The sequence below is a fragment of the Equus przewalskii genome, chromosome X (genome assembly GCF_037783145.1).
Source record: "Equus przewalskii isolate Varuska chromosome X, EquPr2, whole genome shotgun sequence".
NCBI classification, from domain to species: domain Eukaryota; kingdom Metazoa; phylum Chordata; class Mammalia; order Perissodactyla; family Equidae; genus Equus; species Equus przewalskii.
Genome location: NC_091863.1, coordinates 60,143,216 through 60,170,332, shown reverse-complemented (window position 1 = coordinate 60,170,332; position 27,117 = coordinate 60,143,216). Strand labels below are relative to the sequence as shown.

The window sequence follows — 27,117 nt, the reverse complement described above, 5'->3', positions numbered from 1 at the left end:
GGCAAAGGGAAATCTAATCAATTATGCTGAATGGGAAATGTGAAGACACAAAGTAAGGCTCCACCAGAAGGCAGGGAGAGCAGAGGCCACTATTAAATAAGCCCCTATGCTATGGCTGATAAAACGGATCATTGATTGCCAGTTCTTAAGTCTAGATTCCAGAGTATACCCAGCTCCAGTACACAAAAGAGAGTTTTCTTAAGGAGTGCTTGGGGCTTTCTTTAGCCCAAATTGAATTTGAATTGAGACAGGGTCTCCGATTCCTCCACAAACAAATTTAGTTTTTCTATCCATTGAAGAGAAAAATCATTTCCTGGGAATAAGGCATATTTTCTTGGGATTCAATGATGTATGGCGAATTTCCAGTTGGTTTACAAAACCAAAGTTGATGGGAAAAGCACAAATTAAAGCACGATGACAAAAGAGTCTGTTCACTGATCTTAACCTATCTGTAGCACAAGTCATACAAGAAATTTTGGACCACTCTGTACACTCACGCCCTGCTGTCTCCAATCCCAAGGCAAGAGATATTCTAATACTGACGTTAGTAAACACAGGATTGCCTGACCATAGTCATTCCTAGGCAGGAATTGTAAAATCTATGTATATGACCTGAATATAACACTGACCAAATGGAACAACTTTGGGTTCAGAGAATTGCTTGACCTCTCTGAGGAACTGCAACTTCAACCAAGTCATTTCACCATTTTGGGCACTGGACTGTATTCTAAAAATTGAAGGGTTAGATTAGACACTCTTCAGAGGCCCTTTGAGCTCCGAAAGTTCCCATTCTAAGATAATGGAGGGTTAGATTCTGTGAAGTGTCTGCACAAGCTGTGAGGCATGCAGTGGAGTTTAAGAGAGTAACAACCAGCCTTCATCCTTTACAGTGTCCCTTCATGCTTTGTGCTGGTAAAACATGTTTTCAGGGTTAACTCTGTCGACATAGAGAAAAGCCACAAGGCTCCATGCTTCAGCATTTTCATATCACCCTTAATTTTGTCCATATAATCACTTAAAAAACTCATGGATGCATGAGAACAATTCAATAATCATTTGTTTATGATTTGTACTTTGTCAAATATACTAATTGAAAGTAAAGCAATGACACGGTCAATGAGATTTAGTTTTAACAAGGCACATAAACTATCATTAGAAGGAAAATTAAAAGGGGTGATTAGGCTCACATGTGAGGGGATGGACTATAATTAGTCTTTGGGTGGTGAACATGATGCAATCTACACAGAATTCGAAATATATTACGATGTACATCTGAAAGCTATATAATGTCATAATCCAATGTTACTGCAATAAAATAAATTTAAAAAAGAAGGAAATTTATGGGTCATATTTTAAAATATGGCCATTGTTCCTATCTCTAGTTATGACACAAGTTTTCAGAAATAACTACTTGATTTTCTCTGTGTGCCAAATACTTTAACTACATCAAACAAAACTAAATTCCTTTCTCCTAAGGGTTGATGTTTTTTAAAACTCACATTGCCCATATACTTGGGAAGAAATGATGAAATTATTGCCAAAATATAAGCTTATGCATTTAAAACCCTTTGGTAGTATTTGCAAAAAAAAATTAAGGAAATTTGGCACTAATAAAATTAAAGTCATTATCGTATAAGGGAAGCAATGGAAAACATGAAGCAGGAAGAAATAGGAAATGCATCCTATGAGCGAATCAGGATTAAAAACACCTTGACAGACAGGAACACTGAGTAAAATCTAACGTAAGAGAATGTAAAAAGGATAAATGTAAAATCAAGTAATGAGTACAAATAGCCAACTATACAAGTGCAGGATCAGTGAAGGTTTGGCTTAGTAGCAATATGAATAAAAACAAATACTGATGTTTCAGGGGCTGTAATATCAATGTAATTCAACAGGATCTGACAAAAAAAAAGTGAGTGGAATCTTACTCTGTATTCAGAAGGGTTTCCATGAATGGAACTCTGTGTTGGATTCTGAAATATACAGTTTGTTACATACATACACATACGTACACAAAGGATGGGGACACTTGAAAGCCCACTGTGACATAGTTCTGCCTAAGTTGTTCAATGTTATGTTTTGTTATATATCCACAGAAACCCTGCTCTCCAACCATGTTGATCAACTAACAATTGCCCCCAAACGTTTCTTGCTTTTCTACACTTCCAATCCTGATTTTGTTCCTCAGCCAAAGCACATTGTCGCCTTTTGTAAACACTTCTAACATCCCCCACCCCACCTCAGGTTGTGGTTTGTTCCTGTCTGCACTGTATGCTTACCTCCATCACAGCATTTACTGCACAGCTATTGACTTTATTCCGTTTTATTTTTATTTTTTATTTTTTTTAAAGACCTTTTTCTCCCCAAAGTCTCCCGGTACATAGTTGTGGGTCCTTCTAGTTGTGGCATATGGGACGCCGCCTCAGTGTGGCTGATGAGCGGTGCCATGTCTGCGCTCAGGATTCGAACTGGGCTGCCGCAGCGGAGCCCGTGAACTTAACCACTTGGCCACAGGGCCGGGCCCTTTTTTTTAAAATTTTTTGAGGAAGATTAACCCTGAGCTAACTACTGCCAATCCTCCTCTTTCTGCTGAGGAAGACTGGCCCTGAGCTAATGTCCATGCCCGTCTTCCTCTACTTTATACGTGGGACACCTACCACAGCATGGCATGCCAAGAGGTGCCATGTCCACATCCGGGATCCGAACCGGCGAACCCCGGGCCACTGAGAAGCGGAACGTGCGAACTTAACCGCTGTGCCACCGGGCCGGCCCTAATGACTTTATTCTTTCTCTCTCTACCTAAAGCTCTTTGAGGGTAGGGATTGGATGTTATTCATCTTAATATCCTCAGCATTCAGCACAGTGTCTGATACATAGCAAGTGCTGAACAAACTACTTTAAAAAATAAAAATTGTGAATTACCAGCTAAAAGAAATTTAGCTGTTTTGCCTGAAGAATAGAAGAGGTTGGGACACAGTAGTTACCTTCCAATGTTTCAAGATCTGTCATGGGGAGATGAATTGAACTTATTTCTTTCAGCCTGAGAGAACAAAACAAGAACTAGTATGTAGAAGTTATAGATATGAAGCTCTCACTTCCATGCAAGTATTTTCCAACAAAAACATATATTTTTTTAATATTATAATAAAATTTCCATCCACAGAAGTGATCAAGCAGAGATTGGACTTTTCGAGGGCATGAGAGAGTGTGTTCAAACATTACAAAGATGGTTAAGAGATTAAGTTCCTCTAGTCTCTATAACTCATAAGATTTTAGAGCTCTATAGTAAGGATCAAATCAATTGTATTCTAGTTCTGGCTCTGTGACTTACTAGCTTGACGATCTTGTCAAGATATTAAACCTCATTGTGTCACACATTCCTTACCTGTGATTTGACAGAATTGGACTAGAAAGTTTCTTCCAACCAAAAAGGTTATGAAATAAATAATATTTTATAGTTAAATAGAATTTTTACTTTATAAAACATATTCCCATTTCCCCTCATTTGATCTTAGTAACGTCCCTGGGAGTTAGTGGAAAGTTGCTGCTACTCCATTTGACAAATTAGAAAACTCTGGCTCAGAAAAATTAGGTGATTTGACCAGGATTTAATGTTCTTTCCACCACACCATATTGAATTTAAAACTGAGACTTTATGGCCAGTTTACTTGTCTACACTTTGAAATCCAGATATCCACACTAGCATCCATGCAAGGAAACCAAATCCACCATGGAATGTTTTCATTTACCATTAGTAAAAATAATTATGAAATTCCTGGACAAATTTGGGCATATCTTTATGGATACAAACTTGTGAAGTTAGTTTAAATGTCCCTCCCAAACCACATAGTCCCAGCCCATTATCTCATTGAGCAAATAAAAATTTGAGTAAAAAGAAGTTAAAAATCTAAATGAAAGCAAAAAACAAAATGAGGATAAGCTTGTTCCTCAAGACTTGTCCAGGAATCAATGTTAGGACTAGCATCTAGGAGTTACACTCTAAATCCTACATATTCTTTAAAAATCCATCATTTAATTCCCAGTCTATGTCAAAGCACTTGGCTGGAGGGAGTTCTTTTAGTTATAATTGTAATACCTTCTAACCATGATGAAAAGTTAAAATATAACGAGATTCATTATTCTACCTGTGGAAAATCCATTTGTTTTCACTATATTGAGAACTCAGGGTAAAGTACAGTGATAACTGTGATTACAGGGCAAAGAAGAACACTACCTCCAGTCATCTGTTGTTCATTTAACAGCTGAATCAATTCTTTTTCTTCCAAAATCAGCAGAGCATTCTTGTTCCCCTACAACTATTGAAAATCATGGTTACTATCAAAACTGAACCAATGGAAGGACATGGTGTTACTCCAATTGTTTTATTTTACAAGGAATATTTAGTGTGCTGCCAACTGTTCCCTTTGAGGGTCAGCACAAATTTGTTCTCCTTTTGCTTACTCTGAATATTGAAAAGTGAGCTCCAAAGCTATAGTGTTTTTCCTGAATCTATGTTGTTGTGACAGAAGTCCTGGGCATTGTCTTCAGTGAGGGAATATATTCTCTAAGGAAAACAAAAAGGAATTTCTCCTTAAAGAAGAAATAGACAGTATTGGGGCACGTCATCAATTGAAGTTAACAACCCATCTCTGAAAATACCTTGTAAACATTCTGTTAAAATCATAGGCAACTCCCAAGAGCCTAAGTATTTTCTGAATTTTCAGAGAGTGCCTGTTTCTTGTGATAACTCTTCCATCAAAGTCAAAAGACAATTGAAATCCATTTTTCAATCAAGCTCTTTCTTTGTCCCTAGTGAGTAAACTTCTCTGTAACATCTTGGGTTTAGTTTGCTCTTTCTTTGCAAGTGTCAACAAAGGGAAAGAGTTATTAGAAAAGAGGACAGATAAAATTCAAAAAATTACTCAGATCACTCTGGCTCTGTAAATGCCTCAGTAATGAATCTTCCATCTTGACATATATCAAATGTAATAAAAAAAAAATGGGCTCTAATATGAAGCCTCCTTAGCTAATTGGCATTGCAGTTTTCATAAATATTTTTGCTTTCATTGACTACAAGAACGACAAAGATCTAAATTCTGAATTGATTTAGATTGGTAAATCTTTCAAGTTCTACAGCTAGAGGTACAGACATAGATATGGCAAAAAATTCTTATTCATTCCATTGCCATACCTAACCCAAAATGCAAGATCTGTGTAAGGAATGAGGTCATTTCATGCTGTAACTCAATCCCAGACAAATCTGGCATTCACTTCCAAAACTTGAATATCACTGACTTTTTACAATCCCCACTCACATGGTTCCATTTATGCTGCTTTTTGTTATTGTTGTATTGTGTTTGTTTGTTAGTTTTGCATGTGATCCTCTTAAGAGTTTTCTTAAGGGCACAAAGCAATTAGAAAGAAATTTGAGCAAAGGAATTTTTCCAGATCAAATGAAAAGTTCTCTTCATAAAGTAGTAAGTGAATATTATTCAATTTATCTTGAGAACTTAAAATTCAAACTCTTCTAAGTATTGGGTGGTCACAAATTCTGCCTTTGGTTTTAATGATTTCTTAAGTATAAAGCGCTTGGTGCTTAAAAACTCTTGAACTTGTTAGAACCTAGTAAATTAAGCTTTTTGTAAAATTGTTATCCACAAAATATTTAAATATAGCTTGGCTACAATTACCACAGTCTTCAACAATGTCCCAATTTTAATTAATGAGATATTTTTGCAGTACTAACAGAAAGATACGTTTTTCACATACAAGTAATGCTCCCTAACCACACAGGGATTTTCTTCTGAATTCATTTTTATGAGGGATAACATTTTATTTCCCTGCAAAGATCTGCAATTTTTTATTGCTGCAGAAAGAGGAACTTTGGGCATCATTTAGCTTAAAAGAATGCAAGTGACCTTAGAAATCATCTAGTCCAACCCTCTCATTGCACATATGAGAAAAGTGAGGCCTAAAGAAGGGAAAGTACTTACACATAACGAGGGGGTAAAACGCTATGAAATAGGACATCATATCTATGTCATATTATGCAAATCCATGATCCAGGAGGTGACATTAAGTGATACTAGAACTACAGTGGTGGCTGGTTAATAAAACATAATAAACTTCACCTGGTCAGTATATTGTGAGGATGTCCTTTGTTTGTAATGACACCTCCAAACTGCCTCAATAGTTTTGTGAGGAAGGCACTGATTGTCTTTGTTAAAAACCAAAATCTTTGTCTTTCTTGAAATATTACCTTAAGTTATAAATTACTCTTTGTAATTTTAATTCAAGACTAGGCAATATTAATACTGGTAATTCAATGAAGAGTGCTTTGTTGTTTTTGTTTGATTTGTTTGGTTTAGAAATAGCAGAACTGAGTGTGGACACATGTAGTCTAGGTCGTTTGATTCAGGTGGACATGCTTAAAGAAAGCCTACTAAGTTGACCCATACTATCTGAGCCAGGTGACTCTCTGCATTATGGACATAATGCTTAAGAAGAAATACACATTTCCTGAAGGTGGTACTGTCTTTGCAAACTTCATAGTGATTACAATGCCATTCTCCTCTTTTCCAGTTTTTGACCCAGGAGCTGGAGGACCAGGGTACACTGTAAGTGCGAAAATCGTGTGTGTGATCATTGTAAGTGTGAAAATTAATAAATGGAAACCTCATTTAAAATGGAAATCTTAGGTCAAAGGGGGAACTCTCATGCCCTACATCAACAGAAGAGCCTAACAGGAAGAAGGCTTCCTCTTCTTGACTGGCAAGAAGCTCAGCCAATGAGAGACTGTCACAACTGAGCCAATGAAAGTCCACTACACTTTGAACTCCCAGTCTCCTCCAATGGGCTCTTTGCTTACAATAGCCCTCCCAACTTCTTTTTTCCCTCTATAAATGAGTTTCTTCTCCCCTTGTTGCTGAGGACTTGCATGTGTCTCACCATGGTTGCAGACCCTGAACTGAAAATCTTTGCTGGTCCTGAATAAACCCATTTTTGCTAGAGAAATAACTGGCTATCTATTTGTTTAAGGTCAACACAAGAAAGATAGAAGAGTGGCTACTGAAAAGCTTTGAAAGATCAACATAAAGTCCATAGGCTAATTAGAATTTAATCACCCAGACTATAGATATGAGAGACTCTCAACTAAAGGCGTACCTCATTTTATTGCACTTCACTGTGTTGCACTTTGCACATATCTCATCTTTTACAAATGGAAGGTTTGTGGCAACCCTGCACTGAGCAAGTCTGTTGGTGCTGAAGGGTCAGATGATGGCTAGCATTTTTTAGCAGTAAAGTATTTTTTAATTAAGGTATGTACGTTATTTTTTAGACATAATCCTATTGCACATTTAATAGACTATGGTATAGTGTAAACTTAATTTTGATATTCACTGGGAAACCAAAAATTGCTTGTGACTTGCTTTATTGTGATATTCACTTTATTGCAGTGGTCTGGAACTGAACCCACAATATACCTGAGGTATGCCTGTACACTGAAGTTTAGAAAAATTCCAACTGTACCCTGAATATTATTATTTCAGCTGGGATAGTAAGTAAAAAATGGCTCTCATAGACCAAGTTTATGGGCCCTAAAGCTAAAATAACTGAAGTTTCATATCAGCTGTGAGAAGAAAACTCATTTTGCTTTTTAATATTATTTCCACTATATTTCTACCATGCTCAAATCTAAGCTCTTCAAGGGCAATAGGTAAAATACAACAAACTTTTTTTTTAATTTTATTTTATTGAAGTCATAATAACTTATAATATTATGAAATTTCAGGTGTACATTATTATTTGTCAGTCACCATATATATCTGCCCCTTTACCCCTTATGCCCAACTCCCAAACCCCTCCCCGTCTGGTAACCACTAATCTGTTCTCTTTGTCTGTGTATTTGTTCTCTTCCACATATGAGTGAAATCATACGGTGTTTGTATTCCCTGTCTGGTCTATTTCACTTAACATAATACCCTCAAGTTCCATCCATGTTGTTGCAAATGGGATGATTTTGTCTTTTTTCCTGGGTGAGTAGTATTCCATTATATATATATATATATATATATATATATATAACCACATCTTCTTTATCCATTCATCAGTCAATAGGCACTTGGGTTGCTTCCACATCTTAGCTATTGTGAATAATGCTGCAATGAACATAGGGGTGAATAAGTCTCTTTGAATTGTTGACTTCAAGTTCTTTGGATAAATACCCAGTAGTGGAAAAGCCAAGTTGTATGGTATTTTTATTTTTAATTTTTTGAGACATCTCCATACTATTTTCCATAGTGGCTGCACCAGCTTTGTATGAAGGTTCCCTTTTCTCCACATCCTCTCCAACTCTTGTTATTTTTTGCCTTGGTGATTATAGCCACTCTGATGGGTGTAAGGTGATATCTCATTGTAGTTTTGATTTGCATTTCCCTAATAATTAGTGATGCTGAACATCTTTTCATGTGCCTGTTTGCCATCTGTATATCTTCTTAGGAAAAACGTCTGTTCATATCCTCTGCCCATTTTCTGATCAGGTTTGTTTTTTGTTGTTGAGTTGTATGAGTTCTTTATATATTTCGGAGATTAACCCCTTGTCGGGTATATGATTCACAAATATTTTCTCCCTGTTGGTGGGTTCTCTTTTTGTTTTGTTCATGGTTTCCTTTGCCTTGCAGAAGCTCTTTAGTCTGATGAAGTCCCATTTGTTTATTTTTTTCTTTTGTTTCCCTTGCCTAAGTAGACATGGCATTTGAAAAGATCCTTCTAAGACTGGTGTCAAAGAGTATACCACCTATATTTTCTTCTAGGGGTTTTATGGTTTCATGTCTTACCTTCAAGTCTTTGATCCATTTTGAGTTAATTTTTGTGTATGGCAAAAGATAATAGCCTACTTGCATCCTTTTGCATGTGGCTGTCCAGTTTTCCCAACACCATTTATTGAAGAGACTTTTCTTTCTCCGTTGTATATTCTTAGCTCTTTTGTTGAAGATTAGCTGTCTGTAGATGTGTGGTTTTATTTCTGGGCTTTCAGTTCTGTTCCATTGAACTGTGTGTCCCAACAAACTTCTAAAGAACTTCTTAACCATATATATAGGAGATGGCTGAAGACTGAAGAAAATTATAAAAGTGTAACAGCAGGAGAGGGGCATGGAGAGAGATAACGAGGAGACACAAACTTCTTTACCTGGTCTCATCATCAGTTCTCTCACCCCTCTGTACCACAAACAGGAATGATAGTGGGTAATGTTGATCCAATTCCTGGCACTTATATTATAATGAACTTTTGGATTTCTGAATAAATATAAATAAAAGCTATAATCTGTTGAATAAAAACTATAAAAGTAATATCAGAAGGTAGACTATTTAGTTATATATGTATACAACTGGTGATTTGTAGATAATTTTAGATGGTACATAGACAGACTTCTGTTTTATTCTGTTTTGTTGGTGAGGAAGATTGGCACTGAGCTAACATCCATTGCCAGCCTTCCTCTTTTTGCTTGAGGAAGATTGTCCCTGAGCTAACATCTGTGCCAATATTCCTCTATTTTGTATGTGGGATGCTGCCACAGCATGGCTTGATGAGTGGTGTATAGGTCCACTCTGGGGGTCAAACCTGTGAACCCCAGGCAGCTGAAGTGGAGTGTGGAGTGCGTGAACTTAACCATCATGCTCCCAGGTCAGCCCCAAAACTTTGTTTTTAACATTATCTAGCACATCAAGCTCACAATGCCAAAAAACCTAATGTTTAAGATAACGATTAAGTGGATATTTAAGTTTAGAAAAGAGTCAATTTAAAGAAAAATAGCAAGCAATTAATAATAAAAAGTGATGATATATAGTAGATATTAGGAAAGTGGTATGCAAATGACCAAAATTTAAGCTTAAGGAAAACTTAGGAGAACAGGATATATATTTATAACCTGAACTCATTGAATCTTTATAGTCAAGTAATGAAATATTCATTATGTTTAGTCTTAATTTAATGAATCAGAGTTTTTGAGCTGGCAGGGACTCTACTAATCAAATTGGCACTGACAGAAGGAAAAGATTTTAATTTGGAATAAACATTGGAAATTGATTTGAAAGAGAAAGGGAAGGAGAGAGGGGGGGAGAGCACTTGAATTTTCACCAGTTTCTCAAAGTTCTTGATTTTGGTAAGTTCAAATGTTTAATTTGGTGAAGGTCTCTTTTTAACTCCCTAGATTTTAGTTTAGGACTAGATGTCTAATTAATTTGTGCTTCAGATACAAAGATATTTTATCTTTGCCTGTCTCAGAAATATAGAAATATCCAATGTGAATATATACAATGTGATTTTATTCACTCACACAAACAATATATAGTTTATTGAGAATATAGTGTTACCTGGAACAATAGAAGTTTAGGGGGGCAAGGCCCTTGAATACAGAAGGTCTTCCTCCATATTTCCTGCAGACTACATTCTCTTGGATATGTATTTTACTGGAGAGAGGAAAAAAAGAAGAAAGACAAAAATGTCTTTTATCATTGTTTTTCAAAAAAGAAGTTCCAAATAGTACTAGATGTATTGTTACATCTTTGAGTCTGTGTCTTGACATAATGAAACAATAGACCAAGTGGAGTTTGGGTATCTCCTACTTATCTTTCTAAAGCACTGATTTAGAAGTCTAATTATAATGATTTACAGTCAATACTGACAGTATTAACTATTTCCCCACTGATTCTTCTGTCAGAAATATAAGAACATATACACACCACACACACAAACACACACGCCACTTTCTTTCTTTCTATCATCTATCAATGCATATACATATATAGATATAGACATATATATAAATATATCTGAAAATTTCATTACAATTATAATGATATTTTAAAGTTCTTAAGTGTTTTAAATTTTCCAAATATTTTTGCATCAGTCATTTTTAACAGATAGTTTATGACCATTCAAAAGGGGGTAGGAAGCATGAAGAGCTGGTATTGCTAAGCAGATTACCCCCATTTCATTTTTAGATATACTTTCTATACTAGCAGATTAGTGGAATGGTATAGACCTACTATATGTGGATTTTAGCAAGTCATTTTACAAAGTCTCTCATAGTGTCCTTGTGAACAAAATGATGAAATGTGGGATGAATCATAGGACAGTTAGATATGGAACATGTTGAACAGATATACCTATGAACTGCTGATGAATGGATTTCTACCGAGCAAGGGGAGGCTAGTTGTACCACATTGAGTACTTGTCAGACCATAGTACTGGGGCAGAAATAAATGGTCACAGAAGAGTGCCAGGGTGATGAAGGGTAGTCAAAAGCATATCATATGAGGACCAGTTAAAGGAATTGAGGCTGTTTCCCCTAGAGAAGATTTATAGAGAATATCAATGCAGTCTTCACAAACTTGAAGGGCCATTATATTGAAATATTAGAACTTATTCAGTATGTTTGCAAAAGGAAGGATAAAAACTAAGGGGTAAAAATTCTAGTGAGACAGATTTGAACTCAAGATAAGGAAGAATTCTATGGCAATAGTAAAATGGGCTGTCTGAGGAGATGGTGAGTTCCCTGTCCTAGAATACTGAGGCTAGACTGGGTGAGTGTTTGTCAGAGATATTGAAGAGGATATTATGGAGTGAGAGACTGGATTAGATGGCCTTTAAAGCTTCCTTAACTCTGAAAGTGTATGAGTCATTAACTTATTCATTCACTCATTCCACGAATATTTATTTAGCTCCTATGAAGTGCCAGGCACCATTCTAGGAACTAGAGAAACAATGGGGAATAGGACAAATGTCTTATTCTAGTGAGATTACATTCTACTGCAAGAAATAGGCAATAAATAAGAAAACAAATAAATATTCAAGATAATGTCAGATAGCGAAAATGTTAGAAAGAAAATAATAGCTTTGAATCACTTGCTCCTTACAACCACTGGAACTGAGATCTTTTAATTTAGAGACCAGTACTGTACCCATTAAATTTAATTCTTCAAACAGTTCAGGACTGAGATTTGTCAGATCAGATTGAGAGAGAGAAACTAACATTGGCAATTCCCTCTAAAGTATATTACAGGATTCTCATAAAAGGTGGAATTAACAGTGTGAAATTCATAGTCAGTGAAAAACCATGTTTCTTGACTCTTAACCCAATAACTCCAGAAGAACATGGCTTTAGGAATCATAATGCAAATAAGGAAAGCAATGTATGCTAGTTCATTCTCTTCAATCACCATTATAAATTATTGTTTCACAGACAGTGTGTGAAACAGAGAACAAATCAGGTGGGACCTACCTGAGCATGCAAATGAGTGCTACTATCAGGTCAATCATAGGCAAAATCCTTAAGTAGCGTTTTCCCTTTGGTGCAGAGATAGCAAAGGGCATCTTCATTAAACCCTTCAAGTCACATCATCACCAACTCTCCTATGTAGCAAGTCTCCACATGTTTTATATACCTGCCTCAGACATCATGCTCCAGGTCAGCAAATGTCCACACTGAAGACAGGGGTAGCAAAATTGCAACCTACTAAAGTGGATGTAATACAGTCAGATATATGTCTCTACTTGTGGCAGGTATGCACTCACCCGGATGCTCAGACAAGATAGGGGTATTTGAGACATGAAAAGGCAAACAAATGGAAGGACTTTCTCAGGGAGGTAAATTAGTAACTCTAAGATGAATTGGAAACAGCCACCCTGATCTGGTCCAGTCAGCGAAATACAAAGCAGAGCCTAAGCCCCCCTGGTCATCCCCACTCCCCTGGGTGGTGAGTCAAAATGAAACATCACCTGATGCAGAAAACAAAGCCAAGTTTAGTCAAGTCTGGAGAGGCATTGCCAAAAAAAAAAGGGGTAAAACAAAGAGTCCAATGAATTTTCAAAAAAGCAAACAATGAAAACAAATAAACAAATACAAAAGATCATTTAAAAGGATAATGGCAAATTTCTAAATTCTGACTGAGACAGAAAAATGGGAAACACATATAGTACATGGTCTTGCCTGCCAAAACCTGTATTACTCATGTAACTCACTCTGAGACGAGGCCACTTACAAGTCGTGATATCTGGGGAGGGAAAAGACTGGGCAGGACTCATGTCTCAAGGGTGTGGAAGTTGTTTTCAACTCCTAGTCCCTGAGCACTGTAGCTAAGGAGACTCCATATTGGTATAGGACATGAAGCTGGCCTCAGTAGAGGCATTTGAATGAGGCTTTGGAGATTACTCTCTGTAGGGCTGGCCTTTTATTGTGTAATCTGTAAAATGCAGCCATCTTTCCTCTCCTCTCCTCTCCCTGCTCCCAAGGCCTTTTACCCCTTCTAGTGGCCCTTAGCCCTCAACCCAGTGCTCTTCCACTGAAGCGTCAGTGACTTCAGAGAATGCTCCACCCAGTGGCCTCTCTTCCAGGACTCAGTGTAAGAAGCTGTATTAGTTTCCTAGGGCTGCCATGACATAAATAAAATAAATTGAGAAATGTACCTTCTCAACGTTTTAGAGGCTGCAAATGCAAAATCAAGGTGTCAGCAGGGCCGTGCTCCCTCTGAAAGCTCTAGGGATGAATCCCTCCTTGTCTCTTCCAGGTTCTGGTGCTTCCTGTCATTCCTTAGTTTATTGATGCGTCACTCCAATCTCTGCCTCTGTCTTCACATGGCCTTCTTCCCTGTGTGTGTCTCTGTGTATTTTTCTTAGCAGAAGAAGGATGATAAATGTAAAATGGCAAACTTTCAGACAGTGGAACTAGAGTAAAAGAGACAGTTTGGGAGATAGGCTAGACATTCAAAGTCCCACAGATCCCTTCTCAAGCAGACAAATATACCACCTGAGTTGATTTATTTTGTGGAAAAAACACAGGAAACTGAAGGTTTTAGTTACTAGTCTGTAAATGTTAAGCTTTTAGAGATATTGAAATTACAATATGCATCTTCATTTCTACCTTAGTGGATACCTAAGGGTTCTGGGACTGCAAACGGCAGGCCCCTCTCTCAAGCCTGTTGGTCCCATGTACACAGCTATATCAAGGCTTGGCCATTTAGATCCCATCTTTGGCACTCACTATTCATGTGTTCTTGTGCAAGCTCCCAGGACACAACAACTTGTTTTACAGATGCAGAAACTGAGGTCCATCCTCAGTACAAGTGAGCTCATAGTGTAACATCTGGGCTGTTTCGGCAAGCAGGATTAGTTTTATGCTAAACCCTCTCCTACTGGCCTGCAGCTGCTCCAGGATTCACCTTAGGGTTGCACATTGAATATTGCTTTCTAAGCATCCCTTTAAAATGTAAACTCTCCCTTGACGAGAAGCAGAGAAAGTCACTGGCTTACACTAATGAGGATGAGTTTATGCTGGGGCAGAGTACCAGGGGTTAAGGCTACCACCTAGGGGGATGTTATCCAAAAGCAGGCAAGCAGAGTAGATGACAACTTAAACATTGTGCTGAGGGTAGACCTCGCCATTAATTTTTCAGAACCCAAAGTGAGTTAAGTATTCTGACCATCAGTTTACTCCCTGCTAGTCTTCAGATAACCTAGCTAATTTGATGACGTTTGTCCTGACCTTCTTGAGCACCTTTGGAAAAGCATTAGAATTAATATCCCTTTAAAACCGGCATTCTCTCATTGGCCAATCCCCTACCACTACTCTCCATACACACACATGCCCCCAGCAACCACAAACATACTTCTAAGCAAGCCAGAAAATAAATCTTTACTCAGAATGGGGTTTTTGGGGGGTTTGAGGTCCTTCTCCTCTCCTCATCCCAACCGCACACTGACAAATTAGTGCATTCAGAACTGGATTTAAAAGTGCCACACAGCGAAAGGGAACAGCAGTCCCCAGATCTGGCTCCCTCCTAAGTTTTTGGCACTTGTTAAAATATAGATTTCAGGGCTCCACCTCTAGAGATTCTGGAAAAGTAGGTCTTTTCTGAGTCCTGGGAATCTGCTTTTAAGGAAAAATCTCAGATTATTCTGATGCCACATTTTAAGGACTAGCATTTGTGAACCACTGAACACCATTGCTCTATTGGTATCTTCCTTAAAATGCAATAAATAATTCACATGCCATACAATACACAAATCTTCAGTGACTTTTTACATATGCATACACTCATGTGACCACCACTCAAACATATAGAATATTCCTATCACGCATACTCAGAAAGTTCCCTTGTGTTGCTTCCTTTAGCTAGAGAACACACTCAGAGAGATTGTTACCTATACCCAGGATCATACAGCTAGGCTGTGGCAGAACAAGAATCTAGCTCCTCTAACTAATCAGAGAAAGCTAAAACTGGATATAATTAGATGCCAACTGAGAACTGCAATCAGTCTTGTGCAACACTAGCACAGAGAAGAGAGGGGAGTAGGTGTGGACTAGGGTCATCAGGTAATGTTCTTTGGAGGAGGCAGCTTCTGAACTGGGCCTAGAAAGAAGGATCAGATTCCTAAAATTAGAAAGCCAGTCAGAAGGTATAGATATGTAAACAAAGGCAGGGTGAGTGCGCCATGTGAGTGGCACAATGTAGAGGCTAACAAGGCTAGTTAGGCATAAGCAAAGGAAAAGGGAAGCACTGCTGGAGAAGAATGGTAGAACTACATCCTAGAGGGTTTTGAATGCCAAATCGAAGCACTTGGACATGAGGCCACGATCAGGTAGTAAGACTCCTTTTTTGTCATGAAAGAAATCTATGTTCTCATGGTAAGTGTTCTTGCCACACAAGAAAGAAAAAGAGCACAGGGCAACTGTGGGAGGTGTTGGATATATCTATTACCTTGATTGTGATAACGGTATCAAGGGTGCTTGCATATGTACAAACTCATCAAAAAGTTTACAAAAAATATGTGCACTTTTTGTATATGAATTATACTTCAATAAAGCTGCTTTAATAAAAGAAAAAAGAAATGTATGCTCATATTTCAAAAATAACCCAAATGCTATAGAAAAATATAAAATGAAAACTGAAAGTTCCTCAATTCCCGTTACCCAGAATCACTTATGATTAGCAGTGTCTTGTGAAACTTGCCAGAAATGTTTCCCACAGAGTTCTTTTTAAAATAACAATCTTTATTTTTCAAGCTATGCTATCTACTGCAGTCTCCCTGATATATCACAGTGACTAGACTGCACCTTACCTGGGTTACACAAATGCTGAAAGCAAAAAGTGCCCCTGTAAGTACCACTTGGCCTACTTGAAGAAAGCCGAAAAAAGAAGTCACCAAGCTCTCTTTAAAAATTAAGAAAGTCAAAGTGCCTTTTCAGCCCTTGACAAATAATTCATCAGTGTAATCTTTCCCATTTGCAAATACTGGTGGACCTTGCTTTGCTGGCATGCATGAAGAAAATACAAATGTCCCAGGAATCTGATATGACTCGTTAATGATATTTTCTGCTTCAGTCTTTCAGCCAAGAAATAATCAGAGAATAAGGAAGGGCCTATTTTTCTGTCAGGAATATACACAAAGAGCTTAGTTTTAGATAATCCAGCTGTGCTAGAAAAATCAAATATGGTAGTGACAAGAACAAAATCATGGCAGAAAAGGAATGGAAGGAAATGGAGAAATGGAATTTGGTTAAGTGAATATGTTCCAAGAGGAAATAATTGAGATGAAATAGCTAAACCAAGAGGTCCTTGCTGGGGTTAACATGAGGCAGTTCTGCTTGTTTAATATCTGGCTTGGAGGAGGAGGGAAATTTAACCATTCCTAACATGGAGGAAATTACAGGCAGGGTACAGAGTGTTAAGAAAACACACATTAGAAAGTTCTTGAAAATGTTGAGATAAAATCAGCCAATAGGGCATATTCAAGGTCTATCAGGTATTTTTGGGGGAGGGGGGCTAATGGGTGCCAGTAGTTTAGTAAATTAAGAAAATACATAGGGCAGTTAAAAATTACCAGGATTACATATTTCTTAATGAGATATATATATATACACACACACATACACACACAACATTTGCTTTTTACTGTCATCTGTCTGCTAAATCTCAACCTTCTCTTTGAGTAGCTGTGTATCACATTATACATCTGTTAACTTCCTTCACATACCCTCGGCTTCATCCAAACTGAACTGCTGCTTGTTCATTCATAGGCTGCAATTCCTGACCTCTGTGCCTTTGTGTTTGTTGTTTTCTCCATTGGGAATGTCCTTTTCTTCATCCATTCTAATTACATCCCCACAGCAGGATGATCAAATCTTACCTTCCTTTCAAAGCCCAACTCTACTAAGCCTTGCCAGATACTTCACACCTTTCCACACCCTCCACTGTATTCACAATCTCTCTCTCTTTTTCCACTATTATAGGAATTTATCTGCATGCCTTATAGGACATTTATCACTAGGAGATTTCTGCATTATTAATACTAAAATACATATTTTACTTGCTTTACTGGCCTGTAAACTCTTTGAGAAAAAGCTCCAAGTGGGTTCATCTTTGTATTCCTCACCCAGCATACACATCCCAAACACACACACACAACCACAGCACAGTGCCTTTAACCTCCTGGATGTTCAATAAATATTTGTGGAGGAGTTGTATTAATTGTGGTGGATTTATACGCAAAAATTGGGAGGAAATTTGTTTGGGTGCGTTAGATAAGCTGATATATGAAAAGTATTGGCAATCCCTTTTACCATGAACATGATTTTTATCAGCTACAACTCAGCAAATGCCTACTGTTAAGTATTAACATTATTTTTCATTCTCACAGCAACTCAGTAATGACCTATTATTATCCCCTACTTTCCAGATGTGGAAAATGGGTCTCAGAGAATTTAAGTAACTTTGCCAAGATCACACAGCTAGTCAAGAGCAGAGCTGGGAATTAAACTTAGGCCTGCCTTACTTCAAAGTCTGTGCTCTTTCCAGTAGCACTTTTTTCCAAAGCACTTTCACAACTATTATCTCATATGTACAGAAGAGTAAAAATGTGAAGTTGGCAGGATCGCGTCCTCTCCCTTCTCAGTGATCCATTCACTGCTGTATCTCCCATCAGTACACTCCAACCTTTCTCTCCAGTCCCACCTCAGTGGTCTACCACCACCCCTTTAGCAGTCTGCAATCCTATAAATACCATACCACCCCCATTGCCTGATTAAGACCTTTAGAGATAAGCGTAAGCATTAAAAGGTAGTCTCTTATCACGTGATTTTTAAAATGCTAAACCATAAAATTAAATTTTGTGTTTAACTGACCAAAATGTGCATATGCTGAGTTTTTTAACCTTCTTTCTAGATTTTCTGATAATGCAGAAATTTTCTTTCCCTCTCCCCTGCCCTCCCTCTGCTCTTCTTCCTCCTTCCCTCTACCTATCCCTCTCCTTCTCCCTCTCCTTCCCCTCCTCTCTCTTTTGCCTTGCTGATGCCATCAGCAAGGACTTATTCTGCTCTCTGGGTGAATCAGCAATGGCAAATCCCAGAGAGTAGGGATCCAGGAAGTAGAGAAGAGGGCCAGACACCTATAAGAGGGACATCTCCAGGAGGTCGGTTATAGCAAACGTCCCCTATTCCTCTGTTAGGCTGTGATGGTGGTTGCTTCAGCCCTTAGCTCAGGCAGCCTGGTCAGCATATTGCCAGGGTTCAATGAAGCCAGAGCATTGAAATCATTAAGCAAATCTGCTAACACTAGAAGCCATACTGGACTAGCCTTATAAAGAAATGAAATATAGGGCCACCTGGGTGGTATGGTCTGAAGCATGTCAAAATAGTATCTCCGTCCCAGAATACCTCTCCTGATAGAAGGTCTTGAAGGGGTTGCAGCCTTTCAGAATATCCTACAAAAATACAAACACCCCAAGCATGTTCCTTTCAGAATTCTTTGAAGTAGTATCTCAGTAGGGATTCATTTTTCCAAAGTTATAGCCAATCAAGGCAAAAAGCCATCTAAGTATGTGTAGAACAAGAAATAAAATGAGAAGATGGTAAATGTCATAAAGGGAGATTAAGAGGTGACAAATTTTGACTCCTTCAGAGTTGTACCAGAGTAGACCCTGTTTCTATTTCATTACCAGGTGTTCTGGCTCCAAGTCATATGAGTAAGGAAAATTCTAGGAAAGCTTTCCAAATTCTAAAGAAATTGGGAACGCCCACTGTCCCAGTGCTGTATAGTGTTGACTGTTGATGGCATTGAAAAGGTTCAATCGTGTACAAAGTACATTGTGGGTTAAACTTTAGAAAGTGCTGCAAGCTCTAACGCAACCATAGAAATAACATGTTAAACAAAATAGACACCAGGGTGAGACTGCCCCCAAGGGATAGCTGGGCATTATGCCAGAGACCTGTGGGGTAAGGTAACCTGTCCTGTTGAGTCTTTTCCATGGCAGCAAGAGGGAGGGGCAGGAGCTTGAGTTGCTTGAAGATGAAGCCCAGCCAGCTTTGGGGAGGAAGACCCCAGCAGAGACCTAGAATGGTTCGGGTTGTACATTTGCTGACAAATTAAAAATATGATTCTTAGTACAATGTACAAAGTAGAATTTCATCTTATTCAAGCTTTCCCTTCTCTTTTTCCCTAAGCTAACAGTCAACATATGTAACTTATTAACATAACTGAGCATAACTTTGCAGTCTTTTTATATCTAAGTGAACATATCTGTCTTCTTTTTTTCCCTAAAAATTCATTTGCCCAGTTAACAAAAGCTCATTTACTTAAAATGTTTTCATAATCATTCCAAAAGGTCCATAAATCCCATTGTGTTGCCAGTGTAAGTAGAAGGATTAAAATATAGGGGAAACACGATGAGAGTTTGGATGTGATTACTTTCCTATTCTTACTTGACTAATTCAGGATATTAAAACTACTTTAGGCATTTTGACAAAAGTGAGTGTAGCTCTTTTTTCCTCTTGAAAGAGAATAATTCTCTAAGTTTAAGCAGTTTGGAACTTGTACTTAAGGACGTTGAATTTGGTCTTTGCTCTTTAGCAGGGGCGGGGGCGGGGGTAGGGGGAGAGAAAGGTCTCTGTGTTTACCCACTGGATAAATATGCCTGTAGGCAAAGCACTGTTCAGTACATTAGTCAATGGACTTAAATATCTATCTTGGCTGCTCCCTAATCCCCCTTGTTAATCATCTCATCATCCTGCTCAGGTGCCTCCAGTTCTGATTTTAGAGCATGATTCGGTAAACTAAATCATCCATAACCCAACCAGGAAAAAAAAAAAAAAGCTCCTGAGTAGTGAAAAAATCGATGCTGTCAAATCCATGCACTGTAGATTTCTTTGTATGAGAGCCCCTGCTCAGCCTTCACACAATTCTAGCAAGTTTACCTATCCAGTTTCCAAATTCACAGATGATTAAAAAGAATAAATTAAAATGAGGTTACTGATGCTACAGCTGCTGCTGCTGCTGCTGTTTCTTATTATTATTACTATTATTCTTCTTATTATAAACATTTATTGGATGTTACTAGCTGCTAGACACTCACTGTGCTAGGGCTTTTACATGCATTATTTCACTAAATCTTTGCAACAACTCTGTAAAGTTAAGTACAATTCATAGCTCCATTTTACAGTTTCACAAACTGAATTTTAGACTAAATTTTAGAAGGACTAAGTAATTTACCAAATTTGTGTATACTTAGTATAGACAGGCGTAAAAGTAACAGTGTGAAGGGCTATGTGACAGCCCGATAGCAAAAGAGTAGAAAAGACACAAAGGAAAAATAAATTATAAGAAGTTGGAAAGCATAGCAATTTGGAGGTATTTAATTTGGAAACAGGACACTTTTTACCTCTCAGTAACTTTCAGAAGGCAACACGATGTTACAACACAGTAAAGGAGTTGGTTTGTGTAAGTACGACCCCAAACCATTACAAAGTAAATTAAATTATGTTCATAATCATCTACTTAAGAATGGAGAGAGAAGTGTAATGCATGCTATAAATATTTCTCTGTCTTTTTTAATTGGTAAGGTAAATATCGACTGTGTGTTTTGGATTCTCAAAGGGAAGGCTTCAGTTGTCTGAAAAATTCACATAAATAGAACACATTATTCCCTGATGATGGTGATATTTTTATGTGTGGTGTGTTTCTAAAGAATAAAATATTAAAAGGGAGGGAGGGAATATAACTCAATTTGCAAAAGATTTTACTTTCCTTTTCAAAGCCTCTGCATTCGGCTTCAGCTAGTCCAGTCTGTCAATTTGTTGTGGTTTGGGCATATTCCATTACCAGGGCTTGTCCCATTACGCTGACTAATGTGGAACTGACCATTTTTGAAGGAGATTTGGGACCATGACTGATGTGATGTGTAATTTGAAGTGGCCAAAGACAATCCTCAACCCCATTCCTTACTAGGATGAAAATAGCTGCCTCTGAGCCTTACCTAAAATGGCCACATGGCCCAGGCCCAGTGTGTGACTGTGATTTCTCATGAGAAGAACATGTGAGATCTTGAGCAAGGTCCCTTCTCAAGAGGCCAACCCTTAGTGAGCTACCTAGGTGCTGCCTAGAGCACCTGAGTGGTTCAGGAAAGGATGAGAATACTGGGCCAAGACATTCAGAAGGAGCCAGGGGCCTTGCAAGACTGCTGTAAATACCCTTCAACAAAGTTGGCCTCCTCTACAATCTTACCCTATTATACCTTGCCTAGATCTGTCCATGGTAAAGTTTCCAAGGAAATATTGTAGGGAGGGACCCTGGGGACTGAGTAGGTGGGCAGGGGAAGGGGCTGAGGGGCTGCAGCCTGCTCTCTGAGTGAGAATTAAACAAACGGCCCAGTGTGGATAGAGTGAGGGAAGGTTACATGAGACAGACATAAAATATAAAGTCCCAAACCACTGTGGTCATTCAGAAATGTTTGCAACTTTTCACAAGAGCAGTGGTATTACTCCCAATTTCCTGGCCAAATATTTATTAAAGTAACCAAGGGCTGAGTACATGAGGCTGCCTCACATCAGTGCAGCATCCTACTTTCCTTGCGGCTCTAAACTGTGAGGTACTGTCAAAAAAAAAAAACTCTTCCACACTTGAAATAGCTATGTTACAGAGGAGAGTTGGAACGTGTTCTGGGAGTGGGTGTGTTTGTTTGAGTTCAGTGTGTGCAGAAAAGGCAAGCCTGCACAGCCATTCACACACTTCCCTCCTCAGCGATGGGTACGCAGACAGCCAAGCTTCTGGACTAAATCTCTGAATGGTAATGTACATTTATAAAGATTATTTTCTTAACTATTTTCAGGCATTTTATAAATAATATGCATGTGTCTGCTGAGCGTATATATATATTTAGTCAACTTTTGCTTGTTTTCTCCTGGCTGCTCTTGTGCGGTTACTTATGTGGTATGATTTCTGAGGTGTCAGAAAGAGCTCCCCCCTACCTCTTACCCCAGCCACCCAAAAATATCTCTTGGATTGGCCCACCACAGAGCCTAAAATCCCCACATTGCTCAAACATTTGATTTAGTCATTGAAAGCAGCTGTTAAAAATCCAAGTGTTACATTAGGATATTAAGCAGACATTATAAATTAAAGATTATGTAAAACAGAAAAGAATATAGAGAAATTACTTCTAATATAATGTTAAGTTTCAAAAGAACAATACAAAATGACATACATGGTTTCGGTCAGATGCTGTTCTTAAAATGTCATGGGCATGTATGACCTAGCTCACGACTATGAGCCTACAGTAAAAGAAAACCAGCACTGTTGGGCAGGTTTTGTTCTGATTTATTTTGGATGAGTGCTTTCCATAGTTTCTGATCCTCAGATCCCCACTCTTTTCACAGTGTATCTGACACCTCCCTTTGCTGAGCTCCGGAGGCCCAGTGACCTCCTAGTAATCAACCTTGGCGGGGCGCAAATACCCACCTCCTGGAAAACTCACATAGCCTAACATCTGCCTGTGAGGAACTTTCAGAAAGACCTCACAAGTACCCACCCAATCTTGTTTGGCAAACCAAGCCCATTTCGTCCAAAGATGGTAGAGGACCTAGCAGCCTCTTATATTGCTCTGAAATTGGAGAATGAAATTCTGCAGGCCCAAGTGCAGCAGCTCATGGAAGAAAATGCTGCCCTGCAGGCCCAGATGCCACAGCTCCAGGAGCCCCAAGCAGACAAGGAGGATGAACCACTCCAGAAGCCCTCAGAGGCCCAGGAGCCCCAGAAACCCCCAGAGTCCCTGGATCCCTCAGCAGCTTTGGAGCCCCAAGAGCCTCCAGAGATCGAGGCACCCCAGAAGCCCAAAGAGCCCCAGAAGACCCCAGTGGCCCAGGAGAACCAAAAGCCCTTGGAGCTCCCAGCAGCCCCAGAGTCCCTGGAGCCCCCAGCAACCCGGGAGCCCCAGGCACCTCCAACGGTCCATGGGCTCTCAGCAGCCTGGGAGTCCCAAAAGCCCCCAGAAGTCAAGGAGGCCCAGGAGCCCCCAAATACCCAGAAGTCCCAGAATTTAGAGCCCCAGGATCCTTCAAATGCACAGGAGCCCCAGGAGGCACCAGAATGCCAGGAGACCTCAACATACCTGGAGCCCCTTGAGCTTCTGGCTCCCCAGGAGCCTCTGCAGCCTCGAGTGCTCCAGGATCCCCTGGATCCTTCAGATGCCCAGGAGTTCCTAGAGCTTTCAGCACCCCAGGAGTCCCTGGAGGGCCTAATAGCTATCGAAACATCAGCAGCTTCAGTGTTCTCACGGTCTCGCAGGGGGTTAAAGGCTGGAGCTTTCCCTCTAGAATACCCTTTAGCCTGCAGTGGGGATGCCCTGAAGCCTCCTGAGTTCCTGGTTCAATTGAGTAGTTATATGAGAGTCAGAGGGCACCTGTATCCCACCAAAGCAGCCCTGGTGAGCTTTGTTGGCAACCGCTACTCAGGTGAGGCAGGAAAGTGGTTCCAGCCCTTAGTAGATATCCAAAGCCCCCTGCTGGAGCAATTTGAAAGTTTCATACAAGTGCTCCAGGGTACTTGTGACAAGCCAGAAAACATGGAAGGTGCCAACCACAGCATCCGTCAGCTCTGCCAAGGGGACAACCCTGTCCATCAGTATGCGACCCACTTCCCCCTCATTGCTCAGGAGCTAAACTGGGATGAAAGCACTCTCTGCATCCAGTTTCAGGAAGGGCTTGCCAGTTCTAGCCAAGACGAACTGTCTCGCACAAGCCCAGCCACCAATCTATCTGGTTTGATCACCCTGTGCATCAAGCTAGAAGAGAAGCTAAGGGATAAGCCTGATCCAAATAGAGAAGGGGCGAGTCCCTCTGAGGCAAGAGCTGGGCCTGAGAGTCCACCAGCTGAAAACCAGCCTGTGCAGCCTGCAAGCAATCGCCCACACCTCAGTGAAGCTGAACGGGCCCGCCGCCGTGAAGGCCACTTGTGCCTCTACTGTGGTCGTCCTGGTCATTTTGCCAGAGATTGTCCTGTCAAGCCTCATCGTGCCCAGCCGGCGGGAAACATCGAGGCCCGGCGGTAAGGGGGAACCCGGGCGGGCCAATTTACAAATATGCATCCCCCTCACTTCCAATATCCATGTCCCGTACCCTATGGCTTACTGTTGAAATACGACTGGGAAGACGACAGTTCTTTGAGCAAGCAATGGTGGATTCAGGTTCCTACAGAAACAGCATTGACCATTCTGTGGTTCTGCGAGAGAAGCTGCCCATCCGCAATAACATCTTCCCTCTGATGCTTGAAACTGTGGATGGCCGTCCACTGATTAATGGACCCATAACCAAGGAAACACCACCTCTTGAAGTTAAAATTGGAAACCACGTTGAAGAGCTCCAGTTTGACATTATTCACGCACCACGGTACCCTCTGATTCTTGGCATCCATTGGCTGGAAACACATGACCCAAACATTGAGTGGAGTACTCGCACTGTGTCTTTTCCATCCCGTTATTGTCACTACAATTGCTTCAGGCGTAGGTGGAATAGAAGACGTCGTGATGAAATAATTGCTGGGTAGGTCCTGTGTCCTAGTGACTGCTCCTAGCCACCTGCCTTCCATTACCTCAGCTATCATTAGCATTTGCTGCTCCCAGAATCTTCCACTGAATCTCTGGCAATGAACTAAGGCTACCTGTACAACAACACTGCCTCGCGGATCATGGACTGAACCTGACAACTTTGAGCTGCTTTTTCCCACCAACCTGCACACCCCCCTCTTTAAACCCTGCATTAATGTGGGGCTGATTTAATTACAATTTGTACTAACAATATGCATGAGAATAGATATTAGAAACTGACATTGGAAAAGTATAGTTGCTAGAGTGATTTGATTTTCTTCCTATCAAGATTTTCCTTATCATAACAATTGCAACATCTTTTCAATAAAGAAAATAAATTTGCGAGTGATATTTTTGAAAAATCAATAAACATTGGCAATTTTCACTGGTGTTTGAATTATTTCTTGGCTTAGCTGAGGAAAGAGGATAAGGACAAGTAAGTTGGGAGGGAGAGAGGATTGGAAAAGGCTCAAAGTTTGAGTGGGGTCCTGAATATTCCAGGGGTAGAGGCAGGTCAGTGGGTGATGGGGTAGGGAGAGATGGAAAGAGTAGGGAAACAGTTGGGGTGAAGGGAGACTGGGTGAGGTATGGAGGGATTAGAGGGAGGATAGAGGGAAAGTTAAGCAGAGGGTTTGGAAGAGACTGAGAGGAGGTTGGAAAGCATTCGGGGGAGGGCTAGGGTGGTATGAGGGCAGGGGTGAGGGGAGGAGGAAGTTGCTACAAAAATTAGGGGAGAGCTGACAGAGATACTGAACACTTTGAAAGCAAACTTCTTGGACTTCATAAGTTAACCAAACACAGAAAGACAATGGAGAAGTTAATAAGACCCCTCAGTGACCTAGCTTTCCAGATAAACTGACATGATCTTATTCCCTGCACCAGGGAAATTTGCCCTGGACCTCATGCCTGTTAATCTTCTCTTGCTGGTGCAGAGGAGTGGGGTGGCAGGAATCAGCTTTCAATGCATGGAGATCATTAGTAGCCAACTGTACCTCTCCTACATAAACAGGATGCCCTGCCCTGCTCGCCATGCTGCTTGCATGACACACAGGGAGAGCCAAGTCAAGGAAAGGAACTTATGTCTTTATGGACCTGAGAGGGACTAGTGTCCTAACTTAAATCACACACGCACACACACAATCTACAAGGTGGGTGATAGGGAGTGGGTGGGATCTCCAGGTGAGATATGAGGAGTAATAAAAGCAGACTCTAATGTGTTTCCTCTGTGTTTTCAACTCTATTTTGGGAGTCTCTTTTGGAGGCCTCTTGAAGGAGATTCTGCCTCTTACTTAGACAAACAAATACACGATCATAACCCTAGAAGAAGATAGGTGAGGAACTTACCATTCATTGAGCCCCTAATATGTTCCAGCTATAAAATAAGGCATGTTATTCACATTAATTATCTCATTATTCTTCAGAACAACCCAGTAAATTAGGTATGTTTGCTCGCTCTTTATCAATGAGCAAAGAGAGTCCCAGTGAGGCTAGTGCACTTGCCCAAAGTCACAAAGCTAGTAAGTAGCAGAGGTCTGTTTGGCCTCCAAAGCCTGTGCCCTTTCCCCCACAGCATGCCAATCTCCCCAATGCAGTGGTGAGGGCTAAACAAGATTGTGGCAGCAGAGAGCTAAGAGAGATAACCCTAAAAAGGATGGAAAAACTCAGAATAAAAATTGCAGGGACCATTTCGATAGTACTTCTGTTTCTCCAATTCCCTTGATCTTCCCTCCAAACCCCTCACCACCCTATACACTGCCAAACTTCCCTTTTCATCTCTTGGAGGATTTCCTTTGGTTTAACTAATGGCACAGCCCCCTTTCAGATTCCATGGTATTTTTTCATGGGATTTGGAAGGCTATCAACAGTCAGTTACTTGCAGGTCTTGTATGTTATCTAGCAGCATGTGCACCACCTTTCGGATTGTCTGCTTAACCACTTCCATAACCAATCCAAACCACGTGCAGCCTTAAATTCTACCTCTTCTAGTCTTCACCGGCCCTCCCTTCCTTCCCTGACCAGTCTAAGGTATTTTGTCATTATACACCACCTCGTTGTATGTGGGGCCCTTTCCCTAGATATATGCCCTACATTCTGCCCCCCCAACCCCCTACACACACAAATACTTAGCCTGGGTGCAAAGAGAGAATCTTCTACATCCCTACCCTTGAGAGCATAGCCTAACATAGTGGCTGGTACATAAAAGT

General features: G+C 39.9%; 1 protein-coding gene across 1 annotated transcript; it reads left to right on the top strand.

The window, feature by feature from the left end:
• Positions 1-21,858: 21,858 nt before the first annotated feature.
• RTL3 (retrotransposon Gag like 3) lies at positions 21,859-25,298 on the top strand. The gene is made up of 2 exons (XM_070603623.1): positions 21,859-22,120; positions 22,710-25,298. The coding sequence occupies exon 2, from the start codon at positions 22,901-22,903 to the stop codon at positions 24,377-24,379; it is 1,479 nt and encodes a 492-aa protein (XP_070459724.1). The 5' UTR covers positions 21,859-22,120; positions 22,710-22,900; the 3' UTR covers positions 24,380-25,298.
• Positions 25,299-27,117: the final 1,819 nt, after the last annotated feature.

Bases quoted from the DNA above. Each gene is read 5' to 3' on its own strand.
- RTL3 (XM_070603623.1), top strand. From the start codon at position 22,901: ATGGTAGAGGACCTAGCAGCCTCTTATATTGCTCTGAAATTGGAGAAT.